This window comes from Phocoena phocoena, chromosome 18 (assembly GCF_963924675.1).
Source record: "Phocoena phocoena chromosome 18, mPhoPho1.1, whole genome shotgun sequence".
In the NCBI taxonomy this organism is placed as follows: domain Eukaryota; kingdom Metazoa; phylum Chordata; class Mammalia; order Artiodactyla; family Phocoenidae; genus Phocoena; species Phocoena phocoena.
The window spans coordinates 54,171,213-54,192,512 of NC_089236.1; the positions used below are offsets into that span (position 1 = coordinate 54,171,213).

At 34.9% G+C, this 21,300-nt stretch overlaps 1 protein-coding gene across 4 annotated transcripts in view; it reads right to left on the minus strand.

The window, feature by feature from the left end:
* RBM26 (RNA binding motif protein 26) overlaps nucleotides 1–21,300 on the minus strand; it is a 76,177-nt gene that overhangs the window by 24,475 nt on the left and 30,402 nt on the right. Inside the window, exons 4-14 of one of the 4 annotated variants that reach the window (XM_065895873.1) lie at nucleotides 20,469–20,557; nucleotides 19,581–19,798; nucleotides 17,473–17,733; nucleotides 16,531–16,770; nucleotides 15,944–16,084; nucleotides 15,443–15,583; nucleotides 11,561–11,672; nucleotides 10,350–10,509; nucleotides 7,727–7,891; nucleotides 6,768–6,899; nucleotides 5,484–5,555 (exon numbers count right to left, since the gene is read on the minus strand). In XM_065895873.1, the coding sequence (XP_065751945.1) occupies nucleotides 5,484–5,555; nucleotides 6,768–6,899; nucleotides 7,727–7,891; nucleotides 10,350–10,509; nucleotides 11,561–11,672; nucleotides 15,443–15,583; nucleotides 15,944–16,084; nucleotides 16,531–16,770; nucleotides 17,473–17,733; nucleotides 19,581–19,798; nucleotides 20,469–20,557 (1,731 nt within the window). Of the gene's footprint in view, nucleotides 1–5,483; nucleotides 5,556–6,767; nucleotides 6,900–7,726; nucleotides 7,892–10,349; nucleotides 10,510–11,560; nucleotides 11,673–15,442; nucleotides 15,599–15,943; nucleotides 16,085–16,530; nucleotides 16,771–17,472; nucleotides 17,734–19,580; nucleotides 19,799–20,468; nucleotides 20,558–21,300 lie in introns of all 4 variants that reach the window. The other 3 variants (XM_065895872.1, XM_065895874.1, XM_065895875.1) reach the window with 3 other exon arrangements.

A 21,300-nucleotide genomic window follows, 5' to 3' on the forward strand; every position in this document is an offset into this window, starting at 1 on the left:
CCTTACTGTATTCACTTATTAATTCCAATCGCCTGTGAATTCTTTTGGATTTTCTACATATACAATCATATATCATCTGTGAGTAAACACAGTTCTGTTTCTCCCTTTCCAACGTTTATGCCATTTATTTTATTTCCTTATTGTAGTGGTTAGGCCCTATACTACTGGAAAAAAGTGACAAGAGTGGACATCGTTTGCTGTTCCTGATCTCAGGGGGAAAGTATTCAATATTTCACCATTGAATATGTTAACTGTAGGGGTTTGTTATTTTGCAAATATACTTTGTCAAAATTAAGGAAGTTTCTTTCTATTCCTAGTTTGCAGAATGCTTAATGTGACTAAATAATTTTACCACATTTTTTTTCTACTGAGATAATCACATGGGGTCCTTCTCCCTCCCTCCAACATCTACCACATACCTCCTCCCAACCCTTTATTTTGTTAATATGGTGAAATAAATGATTTTCAAATGTTAAATCAACCTTGCATTTCTGGAATAAACTCTACCTGGTCAGGATGTATTATCTTTCTCATATCACTGTACATTTGCTAACATTTTACTTAGGATTTTTGCGTTTATGTTCATGAGATATTGGCTTGTAATTTTCATTTCTTGTAGTACACTTGTCAGGTCGGGTATCAAAGCTCTCTTCAATTCGTAAGATGAGCTGAAAAGTATCACACGCTTTGTTGTTAAAATATACATCACTAATACCTCTTACTTCCCAAGATAAAAGCCAATTCTCCAATAAAATAGAGGTTATAATCCATTAACACCTCCTTATCTTACTTCCTATATAAAATATTACAAGCCATGACTATTATTAGTACTTGTAAAAAAAAAGAAAAATAGATTTTTCTCATGGATAAAAACGGAATAAAAGAAGTATTTTGTAAAAATTACCTACTGCAAAAGAATACCTACTGTTATTACAAATTAAGTCATCCAAGTATCATTTTTTAATAACCAGTGCCCAAGTTAAAATCAAATACAAAAGAAACATAGTTAGGATGCCCCAAAGCAACACTCCCAATAAGCTAGTTCTCACAGGTGTCTAAAGCAGAAGTGCCTTGCTTAAATGCAATAAAAAGACAGTATTCTGGCTTCCCTGGTGGCGCAGTGGTTGTGAGTCCGCCTGCCGATGCAGGGGACGCAGGTTCGTGCCCCGGTCCGGGAAGATCCCACATGCCGCGGAGTGGCTAGGCCCGTGAGCCGTGGCCGCTGAGCCTGCGCGTCCAGAGCTTGTGCTCCGCAACGGGAGAGGCCACAACAGTGAGAGGCCCACGTACCACAAAAAAAAAAAAAAAAAAAGACAGTATTCTGAGGAGTTATGTGTAGGAAACTTATTAATATATAATTACCATATAGTCAACTTTTATATTAAGTAAATAATCAGCCTTTCAATAAATCTCAATGTTCACTTATGACATTCCCTTAAAGCAGCATACAGATGTGTTTTCTGTAGCAAAACTTAACTGGGAATTCTAGTGAGGACAGGAGTTTACTTTAAAATTAAGTTTATCAAATATTTTCAGGAATTAACGATTTTATTTCTTACAAGAATACCAAGTAGCTTAAAAGAGACAAAGGGACTGAAGATCTTGCAGAGAAATATCTTAACATCAAAGAAAAAAATGTTTAAGTCAGTAATCAATTTTTGCTACAACAGCTCGGTTCCCAGAAAATTCAGCATAGCAAATAATTTTATATAAATCATATTTCTCTGTAAGAAAAATAATCCTGGTAATAATACTGACTGAGTAATCCACAGAATAATCCTGACAGAGGCCAATCCATTTTTTAAAATTAGTCAATAACAGTTATGAAAAGAAATGATCATACATTTCCTTAATCTTTATAATAACATAGCAAAATTACACAACAAATACAAATTTTAAAAATCAAAGGGTTACTTAAATGACTATATTTTATCGTTAAGGAAACAGAGAAAGTAAGACTTATCCAGGATCATCCAGAATGTCAGCTGCTAAATCCTAACAGCCAAATTCTCTATATGACATGCAATGTTCCTTCAATTATGCCACACAATTTCCCTTTTAAAAGTTCCATGGTACAGATGTCAGCTTATCATCATGCAAGGGGACCAGGATATATTTTTAGATTACCAAAAAAAAACCCTGCTAAGGAACAATAACATCCTGTACCATAAGTCTGATATACCTAAAACTGATATAAGAACATTAAATATTCAACTGATTAGTCAGTTTACCTTCTTAGAATTTAGAAGAGCTTTACGGGGATAATTTGGACAGTCTAAACCTTTTTTAAAAAACTAACCAGGATGGACTTCCCTGGTGGTGCAGTGGTTAAGAATCTGCCTGCCAATGCAGGGGACACGGGTTCGACCCCTGGTCTGGGAAGATCCCACATGCTGCAGAGCAACTAAGCCCGTGCGCCGCAATACTCTGAGCCTGTGCTCTAGAGCCTGCAAGTCACAACTATTGAGCTTGCATGCCACAACTACTGAAGCCTGTGCGCCACAACAATGTCTCCGCAACAAGAGAAGCCACCGCAATGAGAAGCCCGTGCACCACAATGAAGAGTAGCCCCCGCTGGCCACAACTAGAGAAAGGCCGCGTGCAGCAAGAAAGACCCAATGCAGCCGAAAATAAATAAATAAATTTTTTTAAAAAACAAAACTAACCAGGATGGTATATGCAGATGCCACCTTTATTCTTCATAAATCTCTCTAGAGTAAGCTGAGGCACTCAAACATCATTTTACTGATCACTCTACTCAAACAATACCTATTTAATAGTTATTACACTATCTTAATATTTAGCAGTAAAAATTAGGTTTTAAGTTTCCTCTTTCTTAGCCCTCTCACATGCAATCTTAGAATAACAAAGAATCACTAGAGAGTTTAGTGGGTGCTATTTACAGGAAGGGGATAAAATTTTACATTTGTGTACTTGTTTGCTTTAACAATGACAAAAGGGCTTCCCCGGTGGCACAGTGGTTGAGAGTCCGCCTGCCGATGCAGGGGACACGGGTTCGCGCCCCAGTCCAGGAAGATCCCACATGCCACGGAGCGGCTGGGCCCGTAAGCCATGGCTGCTGAGCCTGCGCGTCTGGAGCCTGTGCTCCGCAACGAGAGAGGCCACAACAGTGAGAGGCCTGCGTACCGCAAAAACAATGACAAAAGATATTGTTTGCATGCAAGGTTTGAGCTTTTCCCAGCCTTCAATTTAAAAAAAAATTGAAATAACATTTGATGATGGGGAACATTCTCCTACTCTTCCTAAGACTTCTCTGAATCACTGAGCTCTAAGGATTATGCAGTAAAAACCCCTATGGACTAGGGGAACAGAAATAACCAAGAATAAGCAAAAACAAAATGCTATTCTGTAAACACGTTCACTGAAGATGACAGGAAGTTACATACTTGTAAATAATTGCTTTCCTTAGAAGATTCTTTAAAATATTTACTGAGTAGGGTTTTTTTCATAAATAGCCCACTACCATTAGTGATTTTTCACAAATATACTTAATGCTAACTATATTAGCAAATTTATACTATCAATTCCAAATTTGGACACCTTTCATCTAAAGCTATACAAAACACGTTAAAAAACAATAATGAGAACAAATAGCAAAACACGCTAGAAAAGTTTTGTAAAAGCTATTATTAGTACACTTCAATTTCAGAATCCAAATCTTGACATAAACAGATCCTACACATAATCAGGGTTGTAGACCTCACCAGAATTGCTCAGTACTATACTAAGTAACAGCCCTTATATTGTTATTTTATTCCTTAGTTACTTATTATCAAGAAGGATAAAAATAATCAAAGTAAATATTTAGATGCTGCTAAATTTAGTGGCATAGACTAAGCCACACAAATTCGGGAGGGGGGCATATATGGAAAACTCTGGAGGTTTCATAGTAGAGGTTAGAGAGATTTTCAATCTTTAAAAGAATGACTAGAAATCTGTTAGGCAGAAGGAAATTACTCCAGAAAAACCACCATCAAAAAAAAGAAAAAAGAGGCAGGCAATAGCAAGAGACAATGAACAGAAAAGGGCTCATTAGGGTAGAAAGGAACAACTAAAGCAGAGGTAACAGAACCACAATAATTGAGGTATGATGAGTTATGAATCAAGCAAATTCAGCTGAGGAAATGAAAGTTTCTGTACGAAGTTAACATTAAAATATGCCTGAGAGTAGAATGGTGGCAGTGTAAACTAGAGGAGGGGGATGCCAGTCCAGAGGCCAGGGAACTGAAGGAGACAACTGGACTACAAACACAAGTGAATGACTCTAAGGCTTCTAGACTGCACAACAAGGAAAATGGTGGCATCACTTCCAGAGGTGGGTGGCTAGGAGGAGAAACTAATTTATAGGGGAAATAATGAATCATTTTAGGCATTTTATGCCTAAAGTAATGCTGAGGTACCCAAGAAGAAAACGTGATATACAAAATGAGATTCATACTCAAATTTCTAGAATTGCCAAAGTTTAACACAGTAAATAGGAAAATAATATACTGAAGAACCAGTGAAGAGAGCAGGTCAGCTATTTCATGAGATGCTCTAATTAACTATAATGTCAATTTCCCACGTAATCTTCACAATGGAAGGAGCCATGGACTAGAAAGAAATCAAAGACCCAGATTCCAGGCCTAGCTCAGTAAATCATAGTGTATAGGTCAATCATAAAACTACTTGGGGGTTACCTTCCTTAAGGTGAGGACAGAGAAATGAGAAAGATTATCTAATTCTAATATTCTGTGATTTGACATACCTCAAAAAAGACTAAAGATCAGGGCCATTCACTCATACCTAAACAGAAAAAAATAACACATCTACACAGAACTATAAGACAGGTCCAAAAATGTTCTCAATTTAATCAGCATTTGCTCCCCTCATTTAAAAAAAGAAATGACTAACTATATTGTCAGGCTATACACAATAGCTGTTTGTAATAAATAAAAAACTTATTTACATCATTCTAATTTACAAAATACTCTTTAAATAATTGATTTTATTTAATCATCATAAAACCCCATAAGACAAATATTACCATCACCATTTTACTGATGAGGAAAAGAGTTCAGAAAGGTTAAGAGCACTGCCCAAAGTCATGCAGTTAGTAAGTGAAGAGCCAGAGCTCAAACTCAGGTAAAATTCCTATTTCATGGCCCTCTCTATAAGGTTGTCAGAATTTTCAAATTAAAATGTATGATATCTCTAAAGAAAAAATAGTAAATAAAAACTAAAAACAAAAAGAATGGAGCATAAGGAAATACAGTGAGCAGCAAGTATTAAAATGCTGATGCAAAAAGCAAAAAGAGGTAGGCAAATATTTTTCTTTTTCAGCAAATGGAAAGCAAAAAGGTAGGAATAAAAGATACAATTAAGAAGCAAGAGTTTGGAACTATGAAAAAAATTAAAAAATTAAGATGCCACCTGAAAACATTTATGAAGCCAAGACACACACATCATGCTATTCTTCTTACCTTTTCAGTTGCTGAAACAGATGGCTTTGATACAAAACCCAACCTGTCCTTCACAGATAACTTAGTTACATTCTAAAAAAATTAAAACGGACATATTCAGTGTTTCCCCAAACATATATAAGTCTGTAGGGATTTTGAACATTCTGATTTTACTAACATATACTGACTCTGTAAGTATACTGATGTTAATAACAAAACCTTGGGCCTTCCGCAAAGACAGAGACAGAAAGAAAATGTCTGGAAAAACAAACAGTATACAGTATTACTCAATCATGGAAAATTATGATGTAAAATAAGAGGTTTGAACCAGGTGGTTGCTAAAGTCCCCTCCAGTGATACAGAACCATACATTCTTAGAATCCTATGTTGACAAGTAGAAAGTTTGTACATTCTAAATATTAGATCTGAGTAGTTAAAATACGTGCCTGCTTTGTGAGCTTAAAACAAACGCCATTCTTTCCTAAAGTATGTTTGTTTTATAGCCAAATACACTGTATTTGGTGATGATTTGGGATAGCAGGATTGGAGGGGTTTTTTTTTAGTACCTAATAATTTACTAATTTACATTCTGCATGTTTTTTATAAAATCTCAGTATCTTACTCTTCAGGAATTATCTACAAAGACTTATTTTAACAAGGTGGCATCCATTAGCTAAGTAGGATACGACATCCTATTTCACACAGCAAATATTGAAACATAAGAGACTGAGGGTGCAGAAACAAGAAAGTGCCACTCAAGTGTGGAAGGGAGGGAAGGGAATGGCATATGGAGAAGAGAATTTGAGAGTCAGGAATAAGTGATGCAAAGTTCTGAGAGAGCTGCATAAGTAACTTCAAGGTTTAAGCCTTCCCTTTCCAAAAGCTTTCAGTTCAGTCTACTGCATAATTATCTCTGGAACAACATTCTAGTTAAGTAAAAGATGATGGGAAAAATAAGATTTAATGTACTAAAACTTTACATTTTAGACAGTTTTGCTGGAAAATGTCTCCTCTACAAAGTGAAAAAGTATTTATTCTCATAAATAAGTATTAGCTACAGGAAAGAATTTAAGATTCAAATACTATAGGAAAAGTAGACTATGAAAACATTATGGTAATGGTAAAAAAAAAATTTTACAAGTGGTGTACAAATACGAATAGACCATCATATTTCTGCATAAAACGTATATATAATACATATATATATATAGACACACACTCAATTAATTATAATTCAAATCACCAAGGGAAACTAACTGACTGAGAACCTATTACATGACAGGCACAGTAAGACTTTTCATTTACCTGAGGAAGTTCTGAACTGGCACTCTGGGCTTCTGCTGGTTCAACAGTACTTGAAGGTACCGGACCCAACCGCTCTTTGACTGACTGCTTCACAACAGGCAAAATGGGCTGCTGGACTAAAGGCTGCATTACCTCAGAACAAGAAAAACATGTTAAACAAGTTGATTAGTTCATGAGCATGGAAGGTAACCTTTGTTATTTTGTTACTAAGTTGCCCCTGCAGAGAAAGTTTTAAAAGTGCAGCTTATAATCAAAACCTAACCACCTCCCAAATTCCTTCATGCATGTATACAGATGCATAAGATATTTATAAAGTAGAGGAAAAAATCAAAATCTGACCTTCACTATCTTCTGTCTTTTTTTAGTTAACAGAAGAAAGATAAACAGAAAAACAAACTGCTGTAGTACACCTCTGCAAACAATTAAACTTTACATATTCATTGGCTCACTGATTGAAAGAGAGAAAAAGAGAGGGAAGGAAGGATTTCCAATATGAACCCACAGTCTGAGTTTCTAGAATACACACAGCTACCATGTACTGGAGTATCTCCCATGTAACAGGGACTGTTCTATAGGCTTTACACATATCATCTTATAATTATCTAAACTAGGGATTAATGTCATAATAAAATGAGAGAACAGGTTAGAGAAGTTGCTTTTAAAAAACACTGTGCCAAGGGCTTCCCTGGTGGCGCAGTGGTTGAGAGTCCGCCTGCCGATGCAGGGGACACGGGTTCATGCCCTGGTCCGGGAAGATCCCACATGCCGCAGAGCGGCTGGGCCCGTAAGCCATGGCCGCTGAGCCTGCGCGTCTGGAGCCTGTGCTCCGCAGCGGGAGAGGCCACAACAGTGAGAGGGCTGCGTACCACAAAAAAACAAAAACAAAAAAACAAAAAAAACCCACTGTGCCAAGAGCGCTCCAAGAAAAGCATTTAATTTCACACAAATTTCTCTCTTACTTTTGGAGAAGTAGTTTGTAACTGCTGGGTGCTTCCTTCTCTGTGCCAATAAACCTTAATAAAGCGATTATTTAGCACTGCTTCTGTACTTGATATTGCTTTCTTTGCTTCTTCATATGTTGCAAATTGGATAAGGGCACCTTCAGGATCACCATTATAGGCAACCTAGGATTTAAAATATTAAGCACAGTGAATTTGCAAATGAATCTATTGCTTTATACAGTAAAATTCCCCAAGAAATGAAATATTGGTCCTCCAAGTAAGAGTCTATCTTTACACTTCCTTATATCTAGATTATTACCAAAGCCTACTTTCACTCCAGAAGAAATGGTAACTGAGGACCGTTCAGAGTGGAATCAGAGCCTCCTCTATATAACACTTAGTAGAGAATGCTCACTGCACAAATGTTAAATACAAGCATTAGAATGTTTCACTTTTTACCCCCAATATTAAGGCTATGAGAAATAATCCTTATGTCACTGAGTGACATGACTTAGATCCCCAGAGTCAGAAAAAGTCAGCAAACTACTTTGAAAGGAGTGATCTCTAATTGAAAATCACAGAAAAATCCATCTGTAAAATTTTCCAAATTGGTAACCCTCACAAAAATATTTCCAAGAGTGTAAGAAAATTTAAGGTGGGCAGGGGGAGTAAGATCTACAAAACAATAGCAACAATCACATTTTACACATAAGGAAACTAAGATTCAAAGAGTACGTGATTCTGTAGATCCATACAACGAGTAAGTAGTAGATCCAGGGCTTTTTAGTGTTCAATTTCCTGTTCTTTCAATAATACCAGTACTTTCCAAAGTATGTTATATAAACTACTGGTGATGCAAAGCAATACAAAATAGGGATTAAGCACACAGACCCTGAATCAAGCAACCTCGCTCCAGATAACAATACCCACTCAGTAGTTAAGAATTAAATAGTAATTCATGTAAAACAGAGGGGGGGGGCAGTTATATTAGGATAAAGCTAAAGGGTTTCTTTAAACTAACTTTCAAATATATGTATTTTATAAATAATGCAGGTAGTATACAGATACAGCAGTAGGACCTGTACAGAGATAAGATACCAATCTCACCAGTAACTGAGGAAATACAAGTTGAAACAATAGTGAGATACCATGTTTTAACCCTCAGCTTTAAACTTCTTTAAATTTAATGTAGTTAACTGTGTAAGGAAAAGAACTTTTTAAAGTCTAGATCTAAACGTGGTAGATAAATCGAATTGCCATAAAAAGATATTTAGAGATATTCAAGATGCAGTAAATAACTACAGGGTAATATGTATACTAGAGACCCACATATTTTTAAATATGTACATATTTTTAAGTTTGCATACTGATTTATAGGTAGATACATACAGAAATACAAAACAAAAAATCCAAAATAACACATGGTAAATTGTTACCAATAAAGTAATAATATTATGGGTATATATGAGAAGAATGGAAGAGACAGAGAGCTGAACACATTTTCTTTAAATTCTATGTAAATCTCTACTGCCCCACCCTTTTTTGTTGAACTTTCTTTTCATTTTAGGGATTGACTGACTGACTGATTTGGCTGCGTTGGGTTTTCGTTGCTGCCTGAGGGCTTTCTCTAGCTGCAGCGAGCGGGGGCTACTCTTCGTTGCAGTGCACAGGCTTCTCATTACGGTGGCTTCTCTTGTTGCGGAGCACGGGCTCTAGGCACGCGGGCTCAATAGTTGTGGCTCGTGGGCTCTAGAGTGCAGGCTCAGTAGTTGTGGCGCAGGGGCTTAGTTGCTCCGCAGCATGTGGGATCTTCCTGGACCAGGGATCAAACCCGTGTCCCCTGCATTGGCAGGTGGATTCTTAACCACTGCACCACCAGGAAAGTCCCTCATCTATTACTTTTATAATATTATTTTTTAAATGGAAAGAAAACAAATTTTTCCAAATATCAACTTAAGCTGTACTCTCTAACATTTATTCTTATCCAATTATGGGAAATAATTTAGTGCAAAAGAATGCTGCACAAACTGGAGAAGAAGCCCAACATTATTTGAACTTTCAACACATTACATAATGTAAACTCAATACTAAATAACCTCACAAGTAACATATACCTAAGCCAAGGTCTAATTTTAGGGGAAATCAAATACAAATTACACTGATATTTATCTTAAAAGATGTTCAAAAGTGGAAGAGAAAAAAATAAATGTTTAAACTGATTATGGATTACCTGGTATATGGGCCCCCAAAGTATCTATTAAATGTGTCCCACCATAGGGGCAGCAAAAATAAATCTGACTGAAGCATTCTGCTAATGTGAAACTAAGGAAATGAAAACTACTTTAAGATTAGATTTTACCACTGTGGTTATTTAACTTTGCTGTAATTTTATGATAATCTCTATTAGGTAAAAAGTGTATAATAAGATCAATCAAGTCTCCTGCCTTTTGAAAGTAAATAGGTTATTCAAAATCACACACTTTCCTAAAATAAAAAGTTTCACTTCATATCCAATTTTCTAAACTTAGAATAATACCAAAGTTTCCATAATATTTTCTTATAAAACTATTTTTCTTACTATATTAAGATTCCCTCTCTAGATAATTAAGCAGAGACAATAGAATTACTTCAAGGCTCTTACCTGTAAGTTAACCAAGGTTCCAAATCGACTAAAATGCTCATTAAGTTTGCTGATATTATTTAATTCTGGAGGAACTTTTCTAAGTTCAAGTTTGGTATTTTCATTTCCAAACTGAACCTTTTTCTGGAAGCCTGGGCTGTTTGTTCTATTAAAATTTGGCCTGTAACAAAAATCAAGTTAGTTGATACATTCATTTATAAATCCTGATCCCTATCAAGTACAAAGGAATAAAGTTTTGCAACTTAAGTTCAATTTTTTTTTCAAAATTGAAATTGCTAGTTGATAAAGGGAATTTTTTTTTTCCTCAAAAAATGAAGTTTCCAAATGAGTAGTGTTCATTATCTTTTATGGAAGCCAAATGAGAAGGTTTCTTCCTCATCATTTGTTCCTTTCCACTTCTATTCCACTCCTACTTAAAATTCTTAGCAGAAAAGTTCTTAGCACCCTCTTTCAGTCAATTTGCCTATATAACCTTTGCCATTTCTGCAAAGGCTAACTTATTGAGATATTTCCTACTTCAAAACATTGATTAAAAGCAAGAAATGACTGTCTCGACCTCCTTCCAATTAAAAAAAAAAGTCAGAATTGTAGACCATACGTTTGACACTTGAAGAAAGGGTGTCAAAACTGTGGCCCAGGGAGGTTACATTGCTTGCCCTAAATCACAGAATTAGAGGCAGAAACAGAACTAGAAATTATCCATTATTAAACATATGTTAAAGCTCTAAAAGTGTGATCCCAGTCTTTCCTCAAACATGCAAATTTGTAAATGAATCATCAAACACACAGCCTCCCCCTACCCCCACAAAGGCTGCTTTCTAACTCCTAACAGGAACTGCCCACATGTAAAGCCTCCTCTCATACCTAACCCTTCCTTCCTTCCCTAAGAGTAGGGTCATGACTATCCTTTAAACAGCTAGTATTCAACAACATTGCTAAGTTAAGGGGTGGGTTGTTGTTGTTTTTGTGAAGGTAGGGGGAGGTACAAATCATGTGCTCAACCACCACACCATTTCTATAAGAAAGTACCTTCCAAGTACCAGACAACTAACTTACATATTTTTAGAAAACAAATACTATACACTTTAGTTGGGGACTGCCTACAGAATAAATTTTATTTTGAAAGAGACCACTATACTGTCACAATAATACTGCAACGATCCTAAAGATCACTGCATAATAAAATTCCTCAATTTCCCCCGCCAGCTTACTTATCAAACCAAGTCTTCTTTGTAGGAACTCCAGGCTCCCCAGAACCAATGGTTCTTTTTCTTGACTCTGAATCCACTACTATCCTCATACTGCTTTTATTAGGAGGCTTTTCTGTTTGAAACAAAAGAAAAGAAAGCATAGATTAATATTTTCTGTTAATCGTAGCCACCTCCTTAAATCTGCATTAAAAACAAAGTTCTGGATTTTTGTCCAAATATACATTTTAGAAGAAATAGAAATATATGTACATCTAAATACAGTCATCTAAAGGATTTTAACTTATTTTGAATTCCTTTCACACTTAACTGAACAATAATCAGTAATTCTCATATGTCAAATTAATAATAAATAAATCATCTTGGGGCTGAGTTTATAGTTTTGAAATTAAATGCACAATCTACAAGATTTAAAATTTAACACTAGTCTAGTAACCCTAAGACTCAATAACTTAGAGTTGTGACTGAAATGAGTTGCTTATTTAAACATCAGCATATTAACAAAATAAAATCATGTTAAATTAAAAAAGGTAAATATTCAACATTGAAATGCAGTGCAAAAGAGCTGTAAATATGTGCTACTTTCAACATTTTACATACACTTAGATGGAGTTTGACAAACACAAAACTACATTTAACCTGTTATTCCCAAATGACGCCAAAGTTTAAAACATGCTAACATTGGTCCACACGGAAAAAATATATTTTAAAACTCCTTTCTTAAAAGATGGATAAATTGGTTATATAACTCCTACTCTGAGTATTTCTAAACATATAACTAACCAAAAGAACTTAGGATCTGTTTCAGCACAGTCTCTCTTATGGCTACCACTATAATCTCCACGCAGGAGATCCTCCTACCAAATCTGTTCTTCCTCTTAATGAATGATATTATCATCTGCCCAATTATCCAAAACAGAAACCTGGTGTCTTTCATTTCACCTTCTCCATTACCCCCATTCTAAGTCCCCAAATTCAATAAATTAAAGGTGTTGTCAACTCTTTCCACTAAACTTAAATCTCTTACTTCCCACTGTTACTACCCTAGTCTAGCTACTTATCATCTCTTTTCTAGAATTTTTCAAACGCCTTTAATTGGCCTCCTATCTCCCCGCCCCCATATCCCTTACTCCCTCTGTTCCTAATCAAAAAGATTTTCCAGTTTCACAAAAGTAGCACAGGATATATGTGCTTTATTGACGCCCTTTTTCTGGCTAACTCTGACTTATCCCACATCTCTACAGCAGATCAGGTGGAAACATCCAGTATCTGGCACTGCTGGCATTCACAGTGCAAGTTGTAGTTTCTTTGCCAAGTGGTATCTTCACAGAACCAGTTCTGCAACAGAATTTCTGGCCTTATCCCTGCCTCCCAAACATGTTCACTAGCCGTTTTAAAGAGTCTTTGAGCTATCCAATATCCTTTTGTACTTTAATATGTTCTTTATCTGAAGGTTCACCAAGAAAGGCAGTGATGTGTTTGCTCCAACTCATCTGTATTCCCTCACTCATATTCTCTTTCACTGTTATTTATTTATTTTTTTTTCACTGTTATTTATTTAAAAGGAGTGCTAAACACACAGAAGCAAGTTCCTCTTGATATACAATTAGTAAATGTGTCTATTAGTTGTATTTACTGTGTTTTCCCCTGATATCTTTTTAATAAATTGTTTTTCTGCTTAGCGTTTTCAGCACTGGTTTTGTTGATGGCAAATGAAAAACCACTTAGCCCTTCTTCCTACCTATCTATATCCAGTCAAGGGAGTGTCTATCAAGTTCTCCACTGCCTTAGAAATCTAGAAAGTACAATTATCACTTTTTTGATTCCAAGGCATTAAAAGGCCTAAAGTTTTTTCATTTGTTTAATAACAATAATTTCCTATAAAGTTGAAAGTATGAAGCATAAAAATATAGTTATCACATAACAGTCTGTGACAAATGTAAATGAGGCCATCTATAGGCTATTAGAAATGTATAATAATTATATAATGAACAATATTATAAACTTTTAATTATGTATATGTCCCAATCCAGGCCAGTAAATTTCAAACCAAATGGGCAATAGATGAGAACATTTTGAGGGGAGGAGGGATGAAAAAAGATAAGGCAACAAAAGTATAGGTCATCCTCAATTTAAATGGTTTGCTAAATCAGTTGTCTGGTACATAAAAACAATGTTATTAATGGAAAATATATTCCTAAACCAGCTTACAGAAATAGTACATGATGTACCTAAAGAAATTTAAAAAGTAATAAAATAATCATTATGTATCATGATTCTCTAAGAAAAGGCATTCAAATTTCTAAGTAGGCATACCAGACATTTATATCTCAATAGAGCCATTTCCTATAACTTGTAACTACATGCATGTGGAGCTGAAATTACCATAATTCCAACTTCTATATGGTAAGATTTATGTGCAAGGGGTTTGATCCTTCTGTCTTCTCTCAATCACCAGCAAAAAACTGTCCTAGATTTGGGATGGGTCTAATAAATGTTGATCTATAGTGGCATACATTTATGCCACTCCAAAGCAGCAAGGTAAGAAAGAGATGATTTGATGTCAGAGGTTCCAGCAAGAGCAAGGAATACTGGTATAATGAAAAGAAAATGAGTGCTAAGTAGTGACCCAAAGAAGGAAGGGGTTTTCTCTGAACTAGTCAGGTAGGAGACACTCAAGGGATGAGTAAATACCATGAACAGCCATAATCTTAAGTGGCTACTTTTCAATTACAAACAATCTTATTTCCCTTACATAAAAATTGTTAAGAAACCTTTTTTCTATTGCTGTTATTAATGAAAGTCATTAGAATGCCTCAAGGAGACTTTAAAAGGTGTGGGAGGAAAGGGACATCCACATGAAATGTTGTCCTGTGATCTCACAGGATAAAACGTTCCTCAGTCCTCCACCACAGAAAGTTCTCTGAACACTCAAAGTAGATGCTCAGAATCTGACAGTTTCTAATGAACAAACAAAAAAAGTGCAAAGTGTAAGTAAACACAAGTTTACTAAACCACATTAGGTACAGACTGTTACTTATTTAAACAAGTTGGACTTTTATTCACAACTGACAATGCATGACTTTTTTTTTTTTTTTTTTACTAGAAATAAAAGATGGCAAGGAAAGATTGGAAAGAAAATGAGATTTAAAAGTTAGTTGAAGTAGTTAGGAAAAAAGATATATTTTTATTGGCCTGTATAATATTTTCTATAATGTCTCACAACATTGCTCCATCTTTCAAATTAATGTGAACTCTCCCTCCTTTGAACCTTTGTATCAGTTTGCACCTCTGTATAGCACTTTTCCTGTCCTGGCTTGTGGACCAGTCTAAATTCTATCTTCTTCTCCCATTTAGAAATTATACCAAAAAGTCTGTCTCCTCTAAGAAAAATTTAAAAGCTAACAAGTCACTTTCTAAAATATAATTCTTTATGCTTAAAGTATTATAAGCAAACCAGTATCAAATTCTAACATGTCAAAAGCAAACAAAACTAAAATATGTATCAAGCATTAAATTTGTACAGCTAATTTCATGATCTAAACTACAAAAGAATTTATCTTTAGGAATTAAAGCATCATTCTTAAAGAGTTTAAATGAACCAATTAAGACTGCAAATGATAGCATATACCCCCAAAAAGCTAGAAAATAAGGACTTTGGGGAAATTCCTTTCCCCTTGGATGACAGAATAAAATGTCACCAACACCACAAATAGGGTACCACACATTACCTTTTCTCTCATGTGAGACCAAAGGATCCAAGGAACAAACATAAGCATCATCCCTTACTCAACTCCAATAAACACAGGACTGACTGTTCTTTTCAAATGCTTTGCCACTCTTGATATTATGAAAATGATAAGAAGAAAAGATTCATCATAGTACCTCTGGGTGGCAAATCCATATCCCCTGATGTTAGTCCTATCAAGTTAGGCCTTTGCGCATGCACTCTGTGTCGATACATTGGTCTGGAAGTGTTTGTTATGCTTGGGGCTTCAGGATTGTAACCATCTGTGTCATATGTATCTGGTAATACAAAAACTGCAATTAAAAAACAATTATAAAACTCCTCTTGGTAATTTTTTTATACTATAATAGAAAAAGTCAACTACGTAACATATTACTAATTCATAACTAACGTGCATATGTATTTTTAAAAAGTCTTATAAAAATTAAATGTTATTAAAAACTTAGTTTTTTAAAAAGTGTAACTGAGAACTTATATTTAATGTGCATTCACCATGTCTACATTTTATTCCATATAATTTTAGTAAGAAAAACAGACTTGATAGAGCAATTCACTCTCTAGACATTTTTTAATTCCTCACCTAAAACTCTTCTCTAAACTATACTACATTATCAATACAGAGAGGGCCAAAACCGCACCTGCAGTAAAAAGAGAGGGTGGAGCAGGAGGAGGCTGGTGATGGATGCCAGTTGTTACCACAGTAGGAACAGAGCTGGTCGCAGAGTTTGGGGGAGCATCCATGCCAGATGGTTGCAAAGGAGGAAGTGGAGGTGGTGGTCCTGTCAAAACCAAAGAATAAGAAATATCATCTGAAAGCAAACAAATAAAATAAGTTATTGTATATCCAAACGTGATATTCTCCTTTAGCAAATTATAATATCTACAAACACCAAGCTCTTACAACTATATGAGTTTTTCAGGGTAGAATATTCATTTAATGTATTCCAAAACAGGTTTGTCTTAAGCTATAAAGGACTACAGATAGCTGGGATTCATCAGTAACATGCATAATTCAGGGCCACCCTAAACCACAGTAAACCATAGGTTTGGCACAGCCTGAAAAATAAGGAGTATATTCCAGATGGAAGCATCTTACTCTTAGTTCCTAACAGGCATCTATAGGATTACTTTAGATACTTTTAACAAAATCAAGCATTAAACTATCAACTTTTATAAAAGACTATGAATGGATAGATAATAAGTATAGGCAAACATATTTACTTACCTGTGACAGGTGGTAGACTGGGTGGTAATGGGCCTGGCGGTGGCACTGGGGGTCTCAGATTCACAGGTGGGGGTGTAAGAATTGGTGGTGGTGGAGGGAGTCCAGGAGGAGGTGGTCCTTCAACAACAGGAGGCTGTGCTGGGAAAGGCAGCATACCAGGAAGATTGACATCTTCTACAACTACCGGGTCACTTCCATGATCAAAAGGGCACATGTCTCCTCTCATACAGAAACCCTTTTCTGTGAGGAAGAACAATTAGAAAGAAATATGAAAACTGCTGGACATATACATTTTCTCTAAGTTAAAAAAAGTGGAGATATTTAAAAATAGGAATATTTTTAATATTGGGCAAATATAAGTAACCATATCACAAGAGCTACCTACTCATTTCCAGTAATATAAAATATATATTAAGTGAAAATATAGCTAACATACCCACTAAAAAATATATTACCAAATTAAAATGAGTAAACCCAGCTAGCAACATGATACAGCTTTAATACAGTTTACAAAACTTTTACAGTAAAATCTTAGAGTCTTCAATTCATTTATAAAATGCTTATATAGGTGATATTCACATTTCTAGGTTTTACTTACATGCTAATAACCACTGATTTCTAAAGAAGTCAGTTTTGTCAAGAATGTTTCAGTAGCCAATTCCCTGGTAGGTAACTCAGTAGATATTACTCTTGTTTGGCAAATTCCAAAAATATGTTAAGACTTGGTGCAAATAAACAGTATCTTTAAATTAATATTCAATAGTCAGTGGTGACTAATGAAGACTTCAGTAATATACTGAGGAATTCATGAAGTAATTAAAACTAATTTCCCACTATTTCCAATAGGTTAATAAGTCTTTGAGTGTGTATAACCTAAATTTACAGAAGTTACTCAGCTGGAAATATTAATTCGATACCTCATGAAATAGTTGACAGGCTTACCATCATAGTCTCTACACCGTTTCTTTGGCATTGGTGGTCTTACATACGAGTTATGGTCCACTTGGTCTTCATGAAATTCAGACCAACTTTCGGTAGTATTATTACCATGATGAGTAGGAGCAATTACTGTAATAGTGCTGCTCAAAGTAGGTACAGGGTAGTGGCCAGATGAAATATTAGGTACCGAAGAGACTGGAGTATAATTGTTTTCTAATGCATCTGCTCTATCCAGGTCATATTTAGGTTTTACCAGATCCCTTTCTGCAACAAAATATAAATGACTTATAAAACTACACTCTATTAAACAAAAAAACAAAAAACACACATGTCCCCAAAGCTAAGAAATAGATATTAGGTTCGCCAAAAGGTTCGTTTGGGTTTTTCCATAAGACGTTATGGAAAAACCCAAATGAACTTTTTGGCCAACCCAATATTTTTGCTAAACATAGAGAAAAAGTTCAAATTTTACACAATCCTCCTTTTAAAAACTATTCAATGTATATACAATGTTCCAAGATAAGCAATTTCTTTTCAATATGACCTAAACTAAAACATCACACATAAACTTGCTGTACTTAATGAGATTTTTCTTTGAGCTTTACTTAGCAGAGAATTTTAAAATTTTCTTCATTGCAATCTTAGTATGCATAACTTTAGCCAACAAAATAAAATATACAAGTATGGTTATTTTTTCTGTGGTGAATATTTAGTTGTCATCCATTCAAAGATCCTAGCATGGCTTTATACACTGAACACTATTTGTTGAAGATGAGAATGGATGTGTAAAGAGGAAGAAAAAGGAGTACATAATAAACACAAAGAAATTAACTGGGCCAAGAAAAGAAAATTTACCAAGGAAAGAGAAAAGACATTAAGGAGATCAGTTAAGTGAAGCAATGTGCAGAAAGGCCTAATACACCTAGATCACAGGGCGGGGAAAAACTCTAAGAGTAACAGAGAAATACAGGGCTTACACAAAAGCCATAAATATTATTTCCTAAAGACTACAAGTAACTATACAATAAAGTTCGCAAGGGTAGTAAAAATCTAAGTTGAGTAAAGGTGTTTTACTCTTAAGGTGTTTAGTTGTTCTACTGCCTGCAATATATCCCTTTCAATAATACACATTTAAAGAAAAATACATGTTGGAAATGAGACACTCCTGTAAACTCACATATCTGAAATGAAAATTTTTAACTGTTTTCATAGTTTTGAGGTCTGATATATGATAAACTGAACATACTTAAAATGTACAATTTAATGAATTTTGATCTATGTATACACCTGTGAAACCAAACATCACAATCAAAATAAGGTATATACTGTACATACTCATCACCCCCCAAAAGTATCCTTGTTCCCTTTTATGATCCATCCCTCCTTTACTTTATCCCAGGCAACCACTGAGTTGTTTTCTGTCATCATAGATTAGTCTGCATTTTCTAAAATTCTATGTCTGTGTGTGTGTCTCTCTCTCTCTCTCTCACACACACACACACACTTTTTTGTGTGGCTTCTTTCAATCAGCATAATTATTTTGAGATTCATGCATTTTCCTACATGTATCAATAGTTCTTTCCTTTTTATCCATTCTATGGATATACCATAATTTGTTCATCCATTCACCTGTTGATGGACGTTTGGATTGTTTCTAGCTTTTGGCTATAACAAATGAAGCTGCCATGATCTGTGTATGTCTTTGTGTGGAAATACACTTTCATTTCTTTTAAGTAAACACCTAGGAGTGGAATGACTGACTGGATCATTTGGTAGGTATAGGCTTAACATTTTTAAGATACTGTTCAAGTGTTTTCCAAAGAGTTCCAATTTATCTCCATCCTCACCAACACTGGGTAAAGCAAGTCTTTTTAATTTCAATCATTCTGATGGGTGTACAGTGGTAATTCATTGTGGCTTTAATTTGTATAAAATAAAAATTTTTTAAGAAATTTTTAAAAAGCATTCACTTGGACCCACAAAATACATCAAAATAGAAAAAAATAAAGATAACATTGACAAAATTAAAACAAATTTTAAAACCCTCAAATACAGAATTTTTTTCACAATGAAAGTGCCAACTAAAATATACAGATATGTGGATTATTTACCCCTGCTTCGGGTCCTGCTTCTGCTTCTAGTCCTGCTTCTATCTCTATCCCTGTCACGAAGCCTCTCTTTACTCCAACTTCGACTCCGACTCCTGCTGTAACTGCGACTTCGCCCTCGTCTTCTATTGTACCGGTCTCTGTATGAATCTCTTCGAGGAGGGTTTCGATCATAATCTCTTTTGCGAGAACGATCATCTTTTTTCCTCTCATCACGACTTCTAAAGAAATATATGATCACTTTTATGAAAATATTTAAGTGGATACAGGAAAAACTCCAATTAAAGGCAAAAGTTCTATTTTATTCTTGTACCACCATGATTCTTTATCCCACCATCAGAATACAAACATAGGAAACTCAAAAAACTGAAAACCTGAACATGACCTGCTAAAGTACTCTAAAACCCCTAAGGAAAAAAAGAACTCTTTTGACGTCTTCATTTTATACACAAATGCATCTATACATTAAGGGATCTGTACATATGTCCTGTAGTATATATTGTCTTGTACACAGTCTCATACTTATAGGCATATATTACATGCACTGCACTCTAAATGCTTTTGAAGCCTTAATGGGAAAAATAATGTATTTACTCTAAAGGGAAACTTTGGGCAAAAAAGGTCTCACATTAAGACTTCACTGGAATTTGCAGTTAGGAATAAAAATAATAACAATAACAAACATATGCTGAGCACTGTTCTAAATCTCACTTCCAGGACCAACAAATCTCACCTAGATATTCTTGGTAGAAAAGGAGTGAGTTATCACTTTCCTAGACCAATAAAAGAGTAGATATTACTTACCCCTATGTAAAAGAAAATCAAGTCTAAATATTCATATAAAATAAAAGCAATGTCTAAACATTGAACATGGTTCAAAGAATCAATCACCTATTTTCTCTGTATCGGGAGCTTGACTGAGGAGGACTGTGATTTAGCCTTCTAGAAAACTTCTTCTCTCGTTCTTCCTCTTTTGTGATCTGATACACAAAGAAAAATGTGTGCAAGTTTAACAACAGTTATTCCTTGCCATGTTACTGTTTCAATGACTTAACTGATATTAAAATATGAGCAATAGAGTCTTCTTGTGAAAGCATTAAACAAAATAAATTTGTCTTCTAAGTACAATCATTTAATTTAACAATAAAAGACAGGCTTGCTGAAAGTTAAAGTGAATGGTAAAGAAATTCATAAATGCTTATCTTAGATAACAGTAGCAAGAAAAACATTTTAAGCAAGTGTCCTTATTTTACACATCATTAATGGAAAGCCAATTTTATTCCTTCTTTCAAAAGTCCATTCAAGTTTTGGTTTCATGGATTTGATCTGGCACCAAACACATTAGGGACTAAAGGAGAATGCATTAGAATTAACCAAGTCATAGAAAAAGAAAACATTTGAGAAAAAAATACCTGTGAAAATAAACAAACAGTTCTCTAGTTTCTCACAGCAGTATGACAGCTATACATTCCTCTTTCCTACAATTCATATTATATAATTAATATAATGCAGCCCTGAAAAACATTCCCTTGATCAGTGCTACTTTCTCTAGACCAGCTTTCCATGCTGCCCAAAAAACTGGTTCCACAGGACATTAAGAGGTGTTATTAGAGAAAAAAGGATTCAGAGGATAAACAAATTCAGAAAATATTGAACATGAGCTTCTGTAAATATGATACGGCTCAAGATTTTGCATGTTTAATAAAAACCCTAAGATATTCTT